At 47.7% G+C, this 20181-nt stretch overlaps 1 protein-coding gene across 1 annotated transcript; it reads right to left on the reverse strand.

The window, feature by feature from the left end:
- Window positions 1-18: 18 nt before the first annotated feature.
- LOC120846551 (uncharacterized protein K02A2.6-like) lies at window positions 19-19719 on the reverse strand. Its single transcript, XM_040218359.1, has 2 exons — window positions 19002-19719; window positions 19-71 (listed from the first exon to the last, which is right to left on the reverse strand). Exons 1-2 carry the CDS (start codon window positions 19717-19719, stop codon window positions 19-21), a joined length of 771 nt encoding a protein of 256 aa, XP_040074293.1.
- Between the last annotated feature and the right edge of the window lie 462 nt (window positions 19720-20181).

The raw sequence follows: 20181 nt of genomic DNA on the forward strand, positions 1-20181 counted from the left end.
GATCGTGCTCCAATGCGATCATTTACACAGGGCGACAACGTGTTTGTCAAGACGGTACAAGGCCAGTGTTCCTGGGAGGAAGGGGTGGTGGTGAAGGTCGTCAGCCCTGTGACCTATCTTTTACAGGTGCAAGGAAAGGTACGCTTCGCGCATGCAGACCACATGAGACGTCGGCAGACACCTCGGGAGCCACCCAGCACCTCGCCGTGCGAAGCACAAAGAGACTGTCCATTCGGCGATTCGCCGGCATCTCAAGAAGGAACGGCACCTCAAAAAATGCCTGACAATCCCACGACAAGCCAGGCTAGTTCAATGGTCGATACCCCGGCTTCAAAGTCAAAGTTCAAAGTCGACCCTGCTTCAACACCCTCAGCTTCGTCATCGGAAGCATCGCCACTTCAAGGGAACCCAGAAATTCCACTGCGACGAGGTTCCCGAGTCCGGAGGCCCCCTGCCCGGTTTACTTCGGACAACTTCTCCTGAGGGGGGAAGAATGTTGTATACTGGCAAAGACGGTATGCCAGTAGGCGGCGATGGCGCGAGCTCGGCGCGTACCACGCTGCCAGAGCTCGCGCAGTGCTCGCGATCGGCTCGGACGGATTATAAAAAATAGAGCCTTTCATCTGGAACGACCTGGTCTCGGCTCTCTCGTTCGCGATTTAACATAATCGATTACAATTACTATTACTCTAGGCTAAAAAGTTATTCAATTAGATTACTTGATTACTCGATGATAAAAGTAGTCGGACATTACTTAAAGAAGTAATCGTTACTTTTCCGATTACTGTATTGTGTGAAGACACATCTTTATCGCTCATAACAATGAACTACTTCCAACCTATATTGCACGTTTGCACAAGTATTGAAGAAGAAAAACTGGCTCCTCTTCGTGGAGCCAGTTTTTCTTCACAATGCGGACACCTTCACAATGCGGACACAAGCCTAGAATTCGTTTGAAGACATTTAATGATTTGGGCGTTCGCCAGTGTGTGTGCGTGTGCGTGCGTGGGGGGGGGGGGGGGAGCGGAGGGGGTTCTAGATCTTGTTAAGCTTGAGCTAGGGTTGTCGCTCAAAGTTTGCGTCGCTCATTTTATTCTTCACATGTGGATGAGCTCGCATGTTATACAAAAGAGCAGCAGCTCCAGGATTTGAAACGGATCATGTGTAGTATCCATTAGCGGAAGAGATCGCCCCGACCACTTTTCAACTCGAAACATTGCTTGTCACAAATACCACGTAGGGGAAATGGGGAAATATTTCAAATGCCTTTATTATATTTTGCATCCGCTTTAGGCCTTCTTCGGTTCTGGTTCTCCTACGGGCTGCGAGTAGGTACCCTAAGAAGGATTTTTTTTATTTTTTATTTCTGTGTGTGTGTACGTGAGGAGGCTAGTTTGAACGAAGGACTCACAAAGCTACATTCTGCTTCCTCAAACTTTGTCCTGAATGACCTTTGTCAGGCACTGTGGCTTCCCACTCCCAATCCCAGCTCGAAAAAAAAAAAAGAAAAACCGGAGATTTTACAGAAATGTACATAGAAAGAGATTGACCTCGTTTCCTACAGCTCCGCAAAAATCTTTCTTTTTTCCGTACGAGAAAAAAAAATGCAAATTGTATTTTTGTCATTTCATAAAAAAAAGGCGTGTGCCGGGGGGGGGGGGGGGTCCCTTGGACAAATTGTAACGGTTACAAGTAATTTTATTACTTCAAAAAGTAATCAGATTACTCTTGTGATTACTGCCTAATAAAAGTAATCAACTGATTACAAAATTACTCCAAAAAGTAATCGATTACAAGTAATTTGATTACTTGTAATGAGTACGGTACAAGTCTGGTTGTAGGTCAATAATCATTCTTAAAAAAAAGCGTTAAGGAACAGCTTGGCTCTTGAACTCGTTTTTGAAAGTCTATATACGTAAAGGAAGTTTCACGACTTACGAGCTAAACGCAAGCATGTAAACATTACCCACTGCAGCGATTTAAGGCTGAACTCCATGGGACGAATACGCCGAATACGCCGCGAAAAATCGACGAATTTTGCCCGGCGGCTTTTGCTCTGCACGTGGCATCAGCACAGTGGCTGCCACGTCGCGCGCGAAGCTACCGTGTCGTAGGGCGACGTTCGTCAGATATGGACCTCTTGGCGAATATGTGCTGCCACCTAGACACGCGACTGGGTTCGATGCTAAGTGGCGAGAAAACAACGCACGCGCAAGGCCTCTCCCACCCGTTCCACACCCAAAACGTCAGCTACATCCTGTTCACCCATTGAGGCGCGGTGACGTAGATACGGCTCCCCCAAACTCGCCTTTGTCCCCCATCGTGGGTAATCTTCCGCCCCGAAGTCGACACAACGAAACCGTCTTCCCTCTCTGCTCGGCCAGAAGGAAGAGAGAGAGAGTACTGGAACCATTTACTCTCGAACCCATGTTTCTACAAAAGGTCCATTCGTCGCATAACTCGCTCCATGGAGAATGGACCTTTTGCAGAAACATCGGTTCGAGAGTAAATGGTTCCAGTACACTCTCTCTCTTCGTTCTGGCCGAACAGAGAGGGAAGATGGTTTCGTTGTGTCGACTTCGGGGCGGAAGATAATGCACGATGGGGACAAAGGCGAGTTTGGGGGAGCCGTATCTAGGTCACAGCGTCTCAATGGGTGAACAGGATGTAGCTGACGTTTTGGGAGTGCAACGGGTGGGAGAGGCCTCGCGCGCGCGTTGTTTTCTCGCCACTTAGCCTCGAACCCAGTCGCGTGTCTAGGTGGCAGCACATATTCGCCAAGAGGTCGCTTTGAAACCAAGTGATTATGAGCATTCCCAAGCTGCTTCAACAGTGCATATGCAGTCGCTTTTCTCTTTTGCTTCTTTTCTTTTTTGTTTGTTTTCTATGATAGGGATATTTTTGTGTGTGTTTTTTGCATTTCTGTTTTTGTATTATTGAAGCTAAATGAGTACAGGCAAGTAAACCCTAAAAAAAAAAAAAAAAGACTGGACAAAAAAACAAACAAAGAAACGCTAAGCTGTTTGTTATTTGGTCGTCCGGTTTTCTCCTTATTGTAGGGTTTGTAAAGTCAGAGTATTGCTATTCTGATATCTTGTTGCGCTGCCTTGAAATTGTCGTCGAGTCCTTGACACTCAAAGGGGGGTCACTACCAGTTCGGCCGGCCCTCGCGGAAGGGCCAAACGTGGATTAGGGCCGAGCGAACCGGAACTGCCGAGTGCGGGGGCTAGGCCGACGACTGCGAAAGGGCCGGGAGGGGTGTCAAGGCCGAAAGAGGGGGGAAGGCCGGGCACGGCGGCAAGGCTAAGGGAGGCGAAAGGGCCGAGAACGGGTGTGGGGATTAGAGCGATCAGCACACGCCTGGCTACTCCGGCGTCGCGGGAATTCGTTGAAAAGAAGACCGATAGATGGCGCGCCCTGTTTTCGCTCCTTTCTGTTTGGAGACCTGTTTGGTCTGACAAGTTTAGTCTGGAAACCTGTTTTTTTTTTTTTCTTTTTTTAACGCACAGTTTATTAGAAAAACGTTCATAAGGAAAAATATGAGGGAAACCAGCCCGTCCTGGGTTTCGAAACCCAGGACGGGTTGGTTTCCTTAATATTTTTAATTGAAAATCCACTCGCTAGGTAGGCTAAAGTAGCAGACCTCTTATCCGCTAGGCCATGGATGCATGAGGGATTTTGCGTCAACCTTTTAGGAATATAAATAGAAAAAACGAGAATGCACATCTCCTGATTTTTTTTTTTATCATTTCCTTCTATTACCAATTTTAGCAATCTCAAATATACTTGCCGCAGCTAAAGTATAGCAAGATGTTTGCTTTCAGTCGTGATTAAAACCTGTTGAGTCCCGTTACGACACCGGAATCAAAATGTTGTAATCGGTGCGAGAACAGTAGCCGTGGTTCCAGCCGGCCCGATACGCGCCCAGGCATAACTACTCCATGGCCGATCGCACCGCTGAAGTATCGTATCGAAGGTGCAGAAACGGTCTGCTAAAACTGTGGGATCACGGATCGCAAAGCATGCTTGGAAGTAACTACACACTAGAGTCGCAGCTCTATATAATGACTGTAGAAGTCACCTGCGTCGCAGACGGGATCTGCGCGAGGAAGACTGATGATTCAACCCAGCGAGAACGCGCTTGAGAGCAGACGGCAAAACACATCACTTCCGCAAATAAAAAAAAAAAAAAAAAAAAAACATAGTGCGTTATCTTTTAGACGATTACTGCGCCCCAACTTCCAAGCAGCACACCATTGCTTGACCAAATAGGCCCGCAACTGGCAAATATTGGCTCCAATGTTGGCCTAATGTTGATTTTCTCGAAACCGCGACCCGATCCAACGTTGGACCATTAACTAATGCCAATGTAGGACCACGATTCAACCAATATTTAGGTTAATATTGGACCATCATTTATGCCATCGTTGGACCGCCTTTTAACCAAAATTTAAGCCCAACACTGGGCCACAATTTTACCAACACCTAAGCCATCATTGAACCACTATTGATTGTGAATCCTACAACCAATATTGGCATCAAAGTTTAGTCACTGGCTTATCCAATATTAGCAACCAACCTTATGCCCTGGCTATTTAAATTTTGGCATCCGATTTCAAGCGCGGGTTGTACTATTTTCGGCAGCCATATTAGCGGACATGCAGCTTTCTTTTCAGATGTATTTATAGTGATCAGTTGAACACTACATATACATCTGAAAAGAAAGCTGCAGTAAAGAAGCCACATTCACTGTGGATTTTTTTTATCGCATCCAGGTAAATATAGAAGCATGCAATTCAAAGTGTACCGTCAATTCATTTTATTAAGTATTACAATTAAAGAAAAATTAAAGCAAAAATGAGTGCCAGGATTCACCCCTGCAAGCTTTGAACCGGGCAAGAACGTGGTGGGATCGCACGCAGAGTTCTGGGCACAAAGTTCTGAAAGAAACAGAAGCGAGGGCCTCAATTCAAATGCCAGTTCCCACTAGGCCACCTCATACCACTGTAATTTTAAATATTCATTTACCTTTCATCTTCAGTCACTGTCAGTTCTCTCTTACCCTTGTCAATTATGAATATCGAAATAAAATATAGCTTTATTATTCGTCACCCTTTAATCAACTGTTCGATTAATCGATTCAGTTGCTCTCTAGCATAAAATCTCAGAAAGGCCTACCGACTCTTTTAATGTTTACTTTTCTATAATGAAAACTTTCTTCTCCAGCGAATATTTTTCGTTATTTTGTATACAATAAACTTGAGTATTCTAGGAGATAGCAGTACTGCCTTATATAACAAATAGATGAGCAAGTAAGGCACCCGGGCCGGCTTGCGGCAATCAGCGCCCCAGCCGACAATGGGTGAAAAAAAGCACTGCAAAAGGGTGGGGCGCGCGAGCTCTTGAGACGAGGTATGAGTCGCGCTCAGCTTCTGCGCTGGCTTCGACAGTGATTTCCGTAGTCTCAGCTGAGACGCTGTTTCCAGCAAGCCGGCATAGGCGTTAACTGTTGTTTTGTTCGCCCGACTTGTCCTAACTCAGAGTTCAACCGATCTAGTATTAAATATTGATTGTGATTAAAGAAATTAATCAAATAGTAGAAATGTTAATCCATAAATTGTTTAGCCCTATTCTTGCAACATCACAGGGTTCCTCAACCCTTCATCTAGCCTTAAGACCTGCTAATTACAATCTCACCATTTAAGTTAACACCTATATCTCTACGTTGATTTGGAAAAAAAAATTCTTTACATTTACGGCATTTGCGGCACAGAAGTATGTGGTTACAATTGTACTAATATTTCCTCCATAATATTTACAAGTTATAAATCAAATCGCTGGCCTTTTTCAGCTCACCAGTGTCAAATGTACTACGAAATTAACAGTTCAATAAATAGCCTGTTATACGAGAGGAACATTACAGTTGAACAGAACGTAACGCTTGAATCAATCAAGAATTTTAAATAAATCACGCACGTAAAAAAAGCTTGACGAGTAAAGAAAATTACAGGCAAATACACTCACATAGCGCGTTGACATAAATTAAACTCCACTTCCAGCCAACAAACCGAATCTGGCCAAATAAGGGTTAACCAACGCTTCTGTGGTATTCAGCTTTAGACATACATCTTGCGACACGAAGATACCCATATTTTAACAGGAAAAATAAAATAAAAATGACTTCGAACATAAAAAATAACCAATCAGAACGTCTCTAATAGTCTATTAGAATAAAAAAAAAAACTTACAATTAGCGCTGTACAAGGCCTGTCGGGCCGATCTCTGTGGGTTACAGGCTGGGCAGGCTGGACTCGTCGGAGATTCCTGTCACAGAGTTCGACGCAGTCCAAACTCATCGGATCATGACAAAGCGTACATTGCGTAGCAAGAACACATGTCCCCGATGGTCAAGAGGTCATCTCTTTGTCACTCACTTGGAAGGAAGGGCGGTCCGTCGCGTCTCCGGTCCGCCGAAGCTAGTAGTGACATGAATGCACACAACAAAGGAAGGTCACAGGTGTGTAGGGGCTGCCGAGAGTATATCAATGGTTTTGACTAGAGCCACTAAATGAGCTGCGCTTAGAGTATCGGCACTCCGTTCGCTGACATTGTTGTGGGCGCCGCCATTTTTGGTGCTTGTGCAGAGCAGACGTAGCTGCCGATCGTCATGATTCAAAAGTGCGACTTCCTCAACATTAGATTCGGTGTAAGGAAGCTCATGTAATATAGCTTTGCTTTGTCGCGAACTGTTTAAACATTTGTGGAGGACGAAAAAGCGTTTTCTGTGATTTCAGATAAAGCTTCACATAACTGCCAACCATGATTTTAAGCCACAACACGGCCAAGTGTCGTTACTCTGAAGCGTAGCTTATTTAGTGGCACAAGTTTTGACAATCCGCATGTTGAAGATCGCACTTGGCATTAAGACGGAATGCGCTGCTGGTGATCGGAGCTCTAAAACCACCGTTTTGCCGTTTCCAGTAGAGGTAGCGTGGATGGTGAAGATGTCGAGCCCCTTCGAACGATAAAAATAGTCTTCTAAGCAATAAAATGCACTAAAACAACTTAAAAACTGGCACCACGATGTCCTGATATGCGCACGTTGATCTTGCAATTCTTTTCTCTTGGAGAAAAGAGCTGTTTCTGCCCGTTTGTAGTTCCCGGTTGCGCAACACTGTTCACGATGGCGAACTTCGTTGAATTTTGCCGAAAGTTCCCCGAAACAGTCGAGCAGTCCCCACTGTCCTCCAGTCGACCCCTACCTTATCGTGTGGCCTTGGTCAACGCGACCTCACTTTCTGTGTGTGTTTCGCTGGCTGGACTCCGTCACCCCTGAGCTGAGAGTGTGGAGGAATCTAAGGTGCTCGGTGAACCAATCGCACGTCTAACTTTAATCACGTAATCACGCTCCTTCCCGTAACCACACGCAGAGAGCGGGGTGGGTGATGACTGATCCGGCGGGCGCCTAGCTCCCACAGTACTGTCAGCTTAGGAATGAACGGATTCCTTGTCGCTCAAGGACGCCGAGTCCTCTTCGCCCACAAAGGAGATTTGTGTGGGGAAAACGGGAGGGTAACTGTTCTCTCATCACGTCTCTCGCCCTTCCTGAGGGAAAGAGAGGGTGCGCCATGAGTTTAGCCGGGCGACCTTGGTCCGTTCCGAGGCCGTCAGGCTCGCCCCTCCCCTGTGCTCTCCCCTTACTCAAATACTTTCGTCTGTCTCTGCTCAAATTTGCTATCCGGTTCAGAGCCTTTTATACTCCCAGTATAAAAGGCTCTGATCCGGTTGTCCCAAAACGAATGTGGTAAAGTTTGCTTATATAAGAAAAACAAAAACAAAAACAAAAAACTCTAGAGCAAAAGGACAAAGAGCGACTGAGAGACACGAAGCTCGAAACTCAACTTGAAGCCTACTGTCAAAATTAAAAAGTGACAATAAAAAATAAAATGGCTGCCAACGAACAAAAAAAGGGTCGATATAAATTTCAAGAAAAATTGTCGGCCTTGTAGGCGTTCCCTCAGAACACCATTGAAGCTAACTAGATTATGCTTCAAAATAAACAAAACAGGAGAGCATGCGCACAAAAAAAACAACAAAAAACATTCACACAAACATGTGGGATGCGCTACATCGGTAGTCTAAAATATGAACGACACATCGGCGTTCGTACGTATGTAGCATGATAGCCCCACGTGCAGAATCCCTGTGGAAGCTTCAACCAGCATTGTTCCAATGACGGCATGATTACGTTACACACGCTCGCGTCCCCACTTATTGCCGCTTAAAGGGCCTCAGACACGCCCCCCCCCCCCCCCCCATTTTTTTTTTTTTCATGCTAGGCGTTAAAATGTTGTATCAGGATATCACCAAAGAATTGTTTCACTTTAGAGTTGCGTAGATTCTTTATAAAAAAATAGAAATACGAAGCCAATTCAAAGTTCCCGCCAGTGCACTGTGACGTAACAGTGTACCGCAAGAGGTCGGGGCGGTCAGAAGGGAGGCATCACTGGAAGTCACGTGAGTTGTCTCACTCCTCGTGCTTACCGCGTCCGCGCGTAATATCGTTTTTATATTTTTGTTATTCTCCGCACCTGCGCGAGAAATTCAAGCATACAAGGTTTCTTTATTTGCTTTTCATCGTTTAATGAGCCTGTAACGGTAGAAGAAGAGGAGTCAGTGAGCCTAGTCAACAAGTTCTGCTCATGTTCTAGACAAAACACGTACTTTATACTCGACGTTTACTTGTACTTGGTACACTCACCAGCTCGTATTCTCTAGACGGTAAACCTTTTCAGCCTGGAGAGTATCCCATGATTCGACGACCTCGGTGTCTGAACCTTCAGCAATGCGATCGGGCGTGTCGTATGCTACACCTCCTAATTTCTGCGAGCGTTCTAATTTTTATTTTCAAAACTTGATAGCTTGTTTTGTCCCCAGTATGGCTCTGTAGGATCGGACTGATGGCATGCACTCCTGCACTGGCTTGTACTCGCAACGCTTTGATCATTGACCTCCATCACGTCAATCTTACGTCAATCTACTGACTCTTCGTCCTCAACTTTTACAGCGCGCAAACTAACAAACGGTGCAGTGATAAAAAGCTAGTGGAACTGAAACTTCGTTTTCTACAATCGCTCGTGCAGAAGACAAAAAAAAAAAAGAAGTCTTAAGCACGGTCGTGGCACGAGAAGCGACACTCACGTGACTTCCGGCGAACACAATTTAGTGACGTAAGTCAATGCTTCCCTTCTGACCGCTCCGACACCTTGCGGTACACTGTTACGTCACAAGGTACTGGCGGGCACTTTGATATTTTTTGGCGTGTCAGAGGCCCTTTAATTAAAAGCAAAATGCTCCGCCGTCACGGTGAGGACCCGGCCACCTTATCTGGGGATTCGCGTCATTGGCTCCTGATGAAACTGGTCATTTTAAGGCGGGGCAAAAGGGCAATGTGTCAGTCGTGGTCATTTCACACGGAGCTTTTGTCATCGGGTGCTTTCGTGCACCACCTGATCGTACATAGATCATCAACATTCCGTAAAGTGGTCTCCTTCGTGGAACTTCGAAGTCCACTGTAATAAGTGTCCGTGTGATCCTTTGCTGGATGAAACACAGATTCCGGGGAAGTAGGAACCCAAAACAGAGGAGAAATTTTTGAGGCGTTCAAAATCAGTGTAAATGAGTGTGACGGTTGCATCAGTGCGTCGTCATTCGTTTCATCAAATAAGGAATTCAGGTTCATTTGGGGTGAGGTATAATAAAGTGTGTATATAGGTTAGTTTTTTTGTTGTTGTTTTTTTTTCAAAATAAAATTTAGTTGCTTGTAGCGCTCCGAGTGTGCACGCCTACTTCTTCGTGCTCATTTTCTTTGCGTCTTTAAGTATAATAGCGAGTTCGTTTCACAACACTCGTGTCCACGCGTGCCCACTCGCGGCGTAAAGCGAGTTCGTTTCGGCAGGCACTCCACGAGTGGTTGCACTCCACGAGTGGTTGCACTCTCCGAGTTCGTTTCAGCGGCGGCAACCCTACGCGTGCATGTACTCGCTGCAGCGAGAAAATCGGGCGTGCGCCAAAGTGCAATCCCGTCATGCCTCGCTCCGGCAAGGCCGGCGAGGAACGGGAGCAGACGACGACGGTTCGTCTGCTACGATGTGTCGCGGAACCGAAAAGAAAAAAAGTATATTTTCTGATAGAAATCGCGTCCCGCGTGCAACATAATCAAACGCGAGCTTGAATTGTGAGCGTCTGCTATTTCATAAAGAAGCAATTAACAACCCGTGCTTTATTTGCAGGTTTTAAGTCGCTCTTTTACCGTACAGACGCTGAAATATACCAGTGTGTCAAGAAATGCTCAGAACAAACGGATCAGCGGCCCCCGAGATTTTTATCCCCATCCGTGTGCGGATGAAAAATTTAACATTTGTCGACAAAACTCCTCCAACAGATACCTCTGTCTGCCCAATAAGCATACAAGAAAGCTAAACATAGTGACTTTACTCGAGGCTTGGGCAACATCATCATATTTAACACTTACCTACGTCAGCTAACTTGCCCCGTTGAATTTTGTTCGAGAAAGCTCTCATTCTCGACGTCCTCACCAAGGCTAATATCTGATGCCCCTGTAATGACGATCGAAATCGAAAGTCCCACGAAAAGCTTTGCTGGATATTCCAACAGACTAGTTTTAAGCCACACCCTTTCAGTGTTTCACGCATAATACCATGCTCGAACGGATCAAGCTTCTGCTCGGACAGCCTCATCAGTTTTCTTCACTGTAAACGCAAGCAGCTGCTTTGTAGACAGCTGGATGCGGAAATTTACGCCGCCTGTAACTATCTCTACGACAGCCGAGTTGTTTGAAGTCATCGCAACTGTGAACAACGGGTTCCAGCGTTCAACGTTTGTATAGATAAACGTTGGTAGTGACTACACTCTCGCATTCCCACCCATCACTCCGAACAGAAAGGCGCTAGTTTCGGTTTGAGGTCGGTACACTTTCTACAACATAGATGGCGGCATCATCAGTCTTCTGCACTCGGTGCATTTGGCGTGTTCGTTTGAGTCCAGTTTTCCGTGCAACACTCTGCGAGTGCGATCCATTCTGGGGATTTTGGGAGAGAACTCGAACGGTGCCAGTGCGTGTGAAACGAACTCGCTATTAGAGTTTGCACCTGACGTCACTTCCGGTTAGACTCGAAATCGAAACGATCGAAACCAACATTGTCGTCTGCTATCAGTGCCTTGACGCCATGTTGGAGGCATTCTGCGTCTTAGTGTGGCAGCGGTAGTGCCGTAGTCAGAGAGCCGTCTTTTTACAGTCACATTTCAGAATATATTTTTTTCTAGTCAATCGCAAAGAGGTTCCTCATCTGACACGAAGTGTTGTCCATAAACCCGCAGTTGGGGTACGAAGCTTGTCTGTCGGGATTATAGAGTCAACATAATAATCTAGAGGGAAATTCCCATGCATTTGGCCACGACGGAATGACGAGGCATAGACCCGTGGACATAACGGCGGCCCTAGTTGGAGGTCCCGATTAAACCATTTTGGTTGCGACGCCTTAATATGCACAAAGAAACAGCAAAACATATATAATTTCTGTACCACGCTATTTTCTTTTTTACTTTGCAGAAATTCACCTGAATCGCGCGTTGACAAAATTAAACAAAGTTTACAAGCGCTCGAGCAACTTCAACTTCTCGAGGCAAAGCTAACACGCCTAAACCGGCCTATTTAAGCATGCTTCCAGTAGTAAGCTAAAGGTATTTCCAGACTAACACTGACCATTATATGCCACTGTGTTCTTGCAATGTCGATGAGTAGGTTCTGCATAATTTTTATGTGCGCGTTTAGCGTGACATAAGAACATTGAAAAAGGGGGTTCAAAACTTCGATCCACGAAGTTCCTTCAGCGTGGCGCAAGGGTGCTCCGGCATACCTTAAGTTAAGCAAGCTTTATGTTCTCAGCTCGACTCAATATCGGTGACCTAAATTTTGGTCCCAAATCATCGCTTTGCCTGTTATGGCTTATCTGTCGACACCTTTGTATGGTAAGGGGTACCAGTTATCCTAAAAATGGTGCAATGTCCATCGTGTCCGCACTTTATCCCAGCCTGTCTTTCGCCCTGGTAGCCAAAAAAATTAGGTGAGCTTTTGTCGGTGAGCTTTTGTCCAGTGAGCTTTTGTCCGGTTACCTAGTGAGCTCGTGCACAAATAGAAACTCAGTGCGACTTCATTTGCTTTCTCATAGAGACGCGGTTAATTAATCTTAATTCTTTTTTTTTTTTACTCGCCTTGCAATTTTTTTTACATCTCTTTTAAGCATCTCTGATTGTTCTTCCCCACCATGGCAATCCCGTCGCTTTTGCTTTATGACATATTACTCCCGTCTACGTAATCTTTCGGTATTTTCATGATAAAATTGATACCTGAACGTTAAGCCATGGTTACAATGCTCATAAATCCTACGAAGGACGGTCTGCGGACAGATTCGAACGCGAGTCACCGCGAGGTCCATTCTTCGAATGCTGCAGGGCAATGAGTTGAAGAAGAGACATGGCACGCGGCATTCGAAACACGGATCTCGCGGTGACTCGATCGTGTCTGTCAGACAGTCTTTTGTATGAGGTGTAAGCGGTATGAGCCGGGTTTCCATTTAGAATTCCATGTCGGGCCCCTGGATCAAAAAGGAGCAAATCCCATTCCGTAGATCTCCTCATTTGTTTTGTATCCAAACGTTTGCTTAGAAGACTTTTTCTTTGCAAATTACCTAGATCGATCGCACACACAATTCGGAGTGCACAGAATGTGTAATATATATGTGCGATAGGCTTAGCTGCCCTCGTAGGAGTATTTCGCACTTTTTTTTTTTTGGCCACCTCAGACACTACACATCAAGTGTACTCCGAATTTATCCGTGGGATCATGGTAAGTTTATTTTTCTTCTGTTGGCAGGGGCGCAGAAAAAACTGAGGTTCTGCCTCTTGCCTTCCACTGTGAGGGCTTATAAAGTCGGAAGTAGTAGTACGCGACGAAACGAAGCTCCTGACCTTGCTGCGTGAAGACACTGCGCCAGTCAACCTAGAGGGCAGCCAAGAGGCTTCTATTCAAACAGGGCTTGTGCCCGCGCCCTATTGGGCAAGCACATAGAAGACGAAGATGTTGAGACAATATACCGATCTCACTAAGTGTTTGGCGCATGCGTGACGCCGCCATAACTTTAGTTCACATAAAGCAAACGGCAGTGCACGAAAGGGCTCGTGATCCACACGCGCAGAGCTCCAGCGCAGTTGTCGCACATGCGGAAAGACTAAAGTTCCCTCGATGCATTGAGGCAGCGTGGTCAAACTGGCTGGTGAGATCGGTCTATTTAGGAGCCTCCTGTATTAAAGCGAAAGCTAGAGCACGAGTTCATAGCACTGCAAGAGGATCTGGCTGCACGAGAGCTCATGCAGCGGGATTACGTTGTTTCGCTTTTCCAGACTTCACTCTGTCGTTACAATCGCTCGCTCAAAATGTGTGTTAGAAAAAAAGAAGGTTTTTAGGCCACGGTGGAAGACATTTTTCTTCCACCGTGCTCCACGCCAGACTCGTCAAACCAAACAGGTCTCCAAACAGAAAGGAGCGAAAACAGGGCGCGCCATCTATCGGTTTTCTTTCCAATGAATTCCCGCGTCGACGAAGGAGCCACGCGTGCACTGATCGCTCTAATCCCCACCCCCGTTATCGGCCCTTACACTTCCCTAAGCCTTGCCGCCGTGCCCGGCCTTCCCCCCTCTTTCGGCCTCGACACCCCTCCCGGCCCTTTCGCAGTCGACGGCCTAGCCCCCGCACTCGGCAGTTCCGGCTCGCTCGGCCCTAATCCACGCTCGGCCCTTCCGCGAGGGTCGGCCCAGGGGGGATGCTGCCGGTCTAAACCAAACAACTTCGACAGCTCAAATTCGGTGACTGCGAGGGCGCAGCCTTGCAGCTTTGCAAAGCCTACACCCGAAAAACTAGGCTGGGCTAGCGCCAAAAAAAAATAAAATATATATATTCGGGCAGATTACGCGATAGGAGCTGAAGATACCTGTAAGTCATGAGGTCCCTGCGGCCACACCCATCACCCGTCGCTCAGAATGGGGATTATCTCGGCTTATCCTCTCCGAAGAAGCCGGCGCAAAAGGGGACCTTCTTCAGCCTATTGCGCCGCCATCTGCCCCATTCCAGCAAATCGGTATGGATTTACTCGGACCTTTCCCACCGTCGACGAAAGGAAACCGATGGATCATCGTCGCGACCAGAGTGTCGAACCGATATTTTTATCGGTTCGGTTCGGGTTCGGGTTCACGGCTTTCGGTTCAGTTCCGGTTCAGTTCCGGGGCGCAAAAATAACGGTTCAAACCGGTTCGAACCGGTTCGAACCGCTAAATTGAGAATATATTTTCTGCGTTGTTCTGTCAATAGGCACTATTTAGGCCATGAAACTAGCTGCTGTAAACAATCTGATTTTTGCGAGGACCTATTTTTGAGAATTTCGCGAATCGCCTACAATTCGCGAAAAATGGGTCCCGCGAACAATTTCGGTAAAATGTAAACAGATTGAAACTTATAGTGAGATTCCACCGCGTCGAGAAAATTACAACCCACGAATTATTCCAAAACTTCAGCTTTGACCTAAATCGCGGAATATTGAGCCCACGAAAAATAAGTCGTTTATAGTATATAGTTTTCTTTTTTTTTATCGTTTGTTCAATCCAGTTTTATTTTCAGGTACAAAAATTATAAAATTCTGTTATTTATACCTACACAACAAGAAAGGAAAATCTCCATAAACATACCAAACGTCGTGTTTATACGACTCAACCTCCCTTCGTTTACCAGAGTCACATACATTGTACCTGAATCGAAATGTTTTCGCGAAGTGAAGTAGGTTGCCTAAAATACCCGTGACAGGTACAAATTTGTATCGCAGTATTAGATGTTGAATCGTGGTTTTGCCCTTGAACTAAGAAATCAATTACAGTGAATAAAATCATGAAATGGGCACCTCGTCGCCATATATACCATAAAATGTGTTTTACGGAATACGTTTCACAATATATATATGACGACGAGACGACTGATCTTAAGGCAATATAATTTTAAAAATGTCACGAAAGTCATGGGACAAGTCCTTCCACTCTATATTTTATAAAAACACTAAGCGACAATCGCAATGCTTGTTTTTTCTAACTGGCATTGTTTGCTCTCAGCACCATGATGCGGGCGACGAATCATGCGAAAAGGAGTGGCTGAAATTGTTCACTCTAACCTAGGAGCACCTTCGTACTGAGATCGAATCTGACCTAAAACAGTGCTTACCCATGCGAACATTTTCTATATTGGATAAACTGGCATAGCCTGGTTCTGAGGTTTGCTCTTGACAAAATGCCGGTCAATTTAATTTGCAAATAAGCATCACCCTCTCTAATTGATGATTTTTGTCAAATAGAACAAAGTGGGATTTCATGCTCTACTCAATTCGGAAGCTACTTAATTGGACACTTTCTGAGAGTTTAAGTGTGCAATCGTCATAGTTCCATAATTCGTTCCAGTAAAAAAACGCAATAATAAACTTCTATATATTTGAGAAGTTATATATGCGTGAGGAACACATATAGTTATTTAAATTAGCTTCAAAATAAAAAAAAACATTATTTAAAGCTTTTCCATATCACCTATAACGTGTCTATAGAGGATAAAAGCGCCGAAAAAGATTTGCAGAACATCTTTCAGATAATTTAAAAGTGCATTTACTTATATACCTTTGAGGTGAGGATCTTCTATTTATGCTGCCAAATCTTCAGACAGGAATTAAGGATATTTGTATTATCATCGATAAATTTGACTTTATGAAGTTCACATAACCGCCTGAGACCGACACGGAAGGACGATACTCGAAAATACGCCAGCTGTTGAGTCTTCGGCAACGTGCTTTTGTTAGCTCTTTTGCAGTGTAAAATACTGGGTTGCAGGGTATGCCAAAAAACACTGTGGTCACATGATATATCGCAAGGCAAATACACGAAATGTGCAGAAATAAGGAGATGACACGCAATTTTTTCTAAATAATCCCTTATGTTGTGACCGTGGGCGTCCGAGTGCGACCACATGGTCGCCAGGCAGAAGGAGAACACAACTACCCCGTGTGACAGCTCGTCAAAAGTGCCTTTAATCGTAAATCAACAACCGGAAGAAGCTTCGCTTCCGGTAAGCCCGTAGCACGACACATGTGGTGCCATCTATTGCCAGATGTCCTCACTACATCTCCCCTTCCAGCTCGAGGGAGCTTTACTTCGTGCTTTCACAAGTTCAGTCTTTGAGGAGGCTTGACTTGCCGCCCCGAACGTGTGACGCGTATACCCGGTGGGGGAGACTGCCGTGTAGAACTGGGCACCACCGCTGAATCGCCTGTTGGTCTTTCGGCTACAGGAACTGGCCCGTCTGAAGTTGTAGGCTGGGTACAAACTAAGTCGCTTGGCTGGCTGGGAGTACTGGGCGTAAACGGCACCAAGTGGCGACGGTTGCGCTGGACAACACCCCTTGGCGTCTCGACCACGTAGGAGCGCGGCCGCTTGGCCGGGCTCAACACCCTAGCAGCACATGGTATATCTTGTACCCACACCTCTTCCCCTGCTTCCAGAGGGCGCAGTGACTGGGCAGCGTGACGCCTGTTGAAGTCCTTGCGTTGATGGCTCTTCACGCTCTGGTCCCTGCTCTTGACGAGCTTTGGCGACGGCCACTTCGGCATCAGCGATGCAGGTAACCCTGGCAGCCTGGTCCGGAGACGACGACCCATGAGCAGCTCCGAAGGGCTGTAGCCGGTCACTCCGGGTGTGTCCCGGTACACCAGTAACGCCATGTGCGGATCCTCTGCCTTCACGAAGAGCTCCTTCAGTGTTCGAACCATGCGCTCTGCCTCGCCATTCGCTTGCGGGTACCTCGGACTGCTCCTACGGTGGGCGAACCCATACAAGGCTGCGAAAGAGGCGAATTCCGTTGACGAAAACTGCGGACCGTTATCAGAGACCACAGTCTCCGGAATCCCAAAGCGGGCAAAGGAACTCTTCATAGCCGCGATGACGGAGCTTGATGTTGTGGTCGCAAGACTGACCACCTCGGGGAAACGGGAATAGTAGTCAACCATGACCACGTAGTTGCGTCCTTGCAGCTCAAAGAGGTCAACCCCGATACGTTGCCAGGGGCGATCGGGTGTAGGAGTCCCGAGAAGCGGCTCGCAGCGCTGAATTCTTGTTTGGGCACAACGCTCGCACGTCCCCACCAGTTGCTCCAGCTCGCTGTTCAAGGTTGGCCACCACACTGAGTCGCGAGCCCTTGCCTTGCATCTTCCCACGCCTTGGTGGCCCTCGTGGAGTAATGTTAGCATCTCCTTCTGAAGAGTCTGAGGAACCACGATGCGACAGTCCTTCAGCAACAGGCCCTCGAAGGCTGTGATGTTGCCTCGCTCCTTCCAGAAAGCCCTAAGATGAACTGGAACGTTGGACACCTTCTTGGGCCACCCATCCTTGCAGAATCTGAGTAGGCCGGCACAGACTCCATCCTGTGCTTGGTGCTGGCGAAGGCGATCGAGGCAAGACTTTCGATGTCCTTGAGCAGTGACCCAACGAAGAGCTCGACGGTGTCTACTTTGGTGTCGGCAGCCTGTACAGGAGCTCGGGAAAGGGTGTCTGCTGTCGCCAGGAGCTTCCCCGGTACATAGAGAACGTTGTACTGGTAGGCCATAAGCCGCATCCTCAGGCGCTGAATGCGAGGAGGCATAGTGTCCAGTTCCGCAGATCCCAACAGAGTGACGAGGGGTCGATGATCTGTTTCGACATCAAACCTGATGCCACGGACGAACTGGTCGAACCTTTCAACGGCCATGTGACGGCCACAGCCTCTTTCTCCGTCTGGCTATACCGGGTTTCTGTCGGTGTAAGAGATCGCGAAGCGTAGGCAACGGCACGACGCTCTCCCGATGGTTGGTCCTGTAGCAGAACGGCTCCCAGTCCATACGAACTTGCATCAGCCGACACTGTGGTATGGCACGAAGGGTCGTACTTGGCCATGCAGACCTTGGAGCTCAACATGCCCTTAAGACGATCAAAGGCAGACTGCTGACTGGGCCCCCAACACCAGCCACTGTTCTTTTGGAGAAGAGCACGAATCGGCGTAGTCACGTCGGACAGGTGAGGAAGAAAACGGCCTATGTGATTAGCCATGCCGAGAAGTCTCCTGACACCACTGACGTCCGCTGGGGCCTCCAAGTTGACCAGAGCCTGGACCTTGTCTGGATCGGGGCTGATACCGTCTGCACTGACTGTGACTCCCAAGAACCTAACAGTGGACGCTGAAAAGACGCACTTAGCTCTGTTCAGTTTCACTCCGGCACTGCTGAGGCGACCCAATACTGTTGCAAGACGCCGGTCATGTTCCTCTTGGGTGCGTCCGAAAACCAAAATGTCGTCGATCATGTGGACGACTCCGTCGAGACCCTCCAGGATCCTCCCCATTTGACGTTGGAAATACTCCGGAGCGGAGCAAATTCCAAAAGGAAGGCGACAGAAGCAGTATCTGCCGAACGGGGTAATGAAGGTCGTGAGGAGCTGGCTTTCGGCAGATAGCTTGATCTGGTGAAAACTGGCTGTAGCGTCGAGCTTGGAAAAGATCCGTGCAGGACCCAGACGTCCCAGGATGTGCTCCACCGATGGGAGGACGTGACGCTCCCGCTGGACCACCTGGTTAAGGCGTGTGAGATCGACACAGATCCGGTAACCTCCAGAGGACTTGGGGACGACAACGATACCAGAACACCAGTCCGTCGGATCGTCGACTTTGCGGATCACACCGTCAGCTTCTAGCTTATCCAGTTCTTCGCGGACAATGTTATGAAGGGGAATCGGAATGCGGCGAGGAACGCTGAGGGAGAACGGCTGTGCTCCTGGCTGGAGTCGAATCACATACTCGTCCTTCAGCTCACCCAACCCTTCAAAGATGTCGCTGTGAAGAGGGCTCTGCTGGTTGAGACTGGAGAGGGCGTCAACGAACTTCACCACACCCAGCTTCTGGATGGCAGGAAACCCCAAAAGAGGCGGGTCTTGCGACGGCAGGACGTAAACCCGCTCGACTACCGACTTGCCTTTCCAAGTCAATGTGGCTTGGAAGGTACCGAGAACTGTCAATGGGTGATTGCCCGGTCCAGTGAGTTGCCCTTCAGGCTCTTGGAGACTGCGAGGTGCTCCGGGAAAAGTGCTTGGCACCACCGTGACTTCGGCTCCGGAGTCCACTTTGAAGTCGACGTCGTACCCGTTGACGGCGACCTTGACAAACTTCGCTCGGCCCGCGGTCGAAACGGCATGTAGATGAACAGTGCTCAAACTTCGTTTCCGCTTCTCGCACACATCTTCGAAGTGACCCAGGCGTCGACAGTAGTGACACTTGGCTTGTCTAGCCGGGCACTCGTTACGGGGGTGCGCTTGACGGCCGCAGAATCTGCAGTTCTTGCTGCCTTCTCTCGGCGACGACGCCGAGTCTCGCTTGGGAGACGTCTTGGGGGCCGGTTTCCGTCCTTTCTTCACACGTGCTTCATCCAGCTTCAGCTGCTCAGGTGCGACGGCAGCTGTCTCGTTACGAAAAACGGTCGCCCGCGCCTTGACGGCGTCTTCGTGGATGCGTGCTTGTAGCCGGGCCTCGGCCATGGTGAGGGTCGGACAGCGGCAGAGCTTGTCGGAGAGTCTCGAGTCGAGAAGTCCTACGACGAAGCGGTCTCTAACGAGCCTGTCCTCGACCTCTGTGGACGGATAGTTGCACTTGCGGACGAGTGCTCGAAGGGCCGTGTAAAAACTGTCGACGGTTTCCCCTCGTTCCTGGACCCGCCTGTGAAAAAGCACGCTCTCGTACACTTCGTTCGGTGGATGTACAAAGTGCGCCTTGAACTTGTCTGTTACCGCAGCGAAGGACCGCCATTCCTCTGCGGTGAGGCCTAACGTCTCAAGAACACGCCGCGCCTCTTCGGATCCCATAGTGTACAGTAACGTCCGCACCTGAACTTCGTCCGACGCTTGGTAGAGGCCTGACGCAAAGCTGAAGTCTTCGAATTGTAGAAACCATTGCGGCCACTTGTCGGGGTTTGCGAAGTCGAATTTGGGCGGTGGAACCAA

This window comes from Ixodes scapularis, unplaced genomic scaffold, assembly GCF_016920785.2.
Source record: "Ixodes scapularis isolate PalLabHiFi unplaced genomic scaffold, ASM1692078v2 ptg000137l_1___fragment_3__unscaffolded, whole genome shotgun sequence".
Classification (NCBI taxonomy): domain Eukaryota; kingdom Metazoa; phylum Arthropoda; class Arachnida; order Ixodida; family Ixodidae; genus Ixodes; species Ixodes scapularis.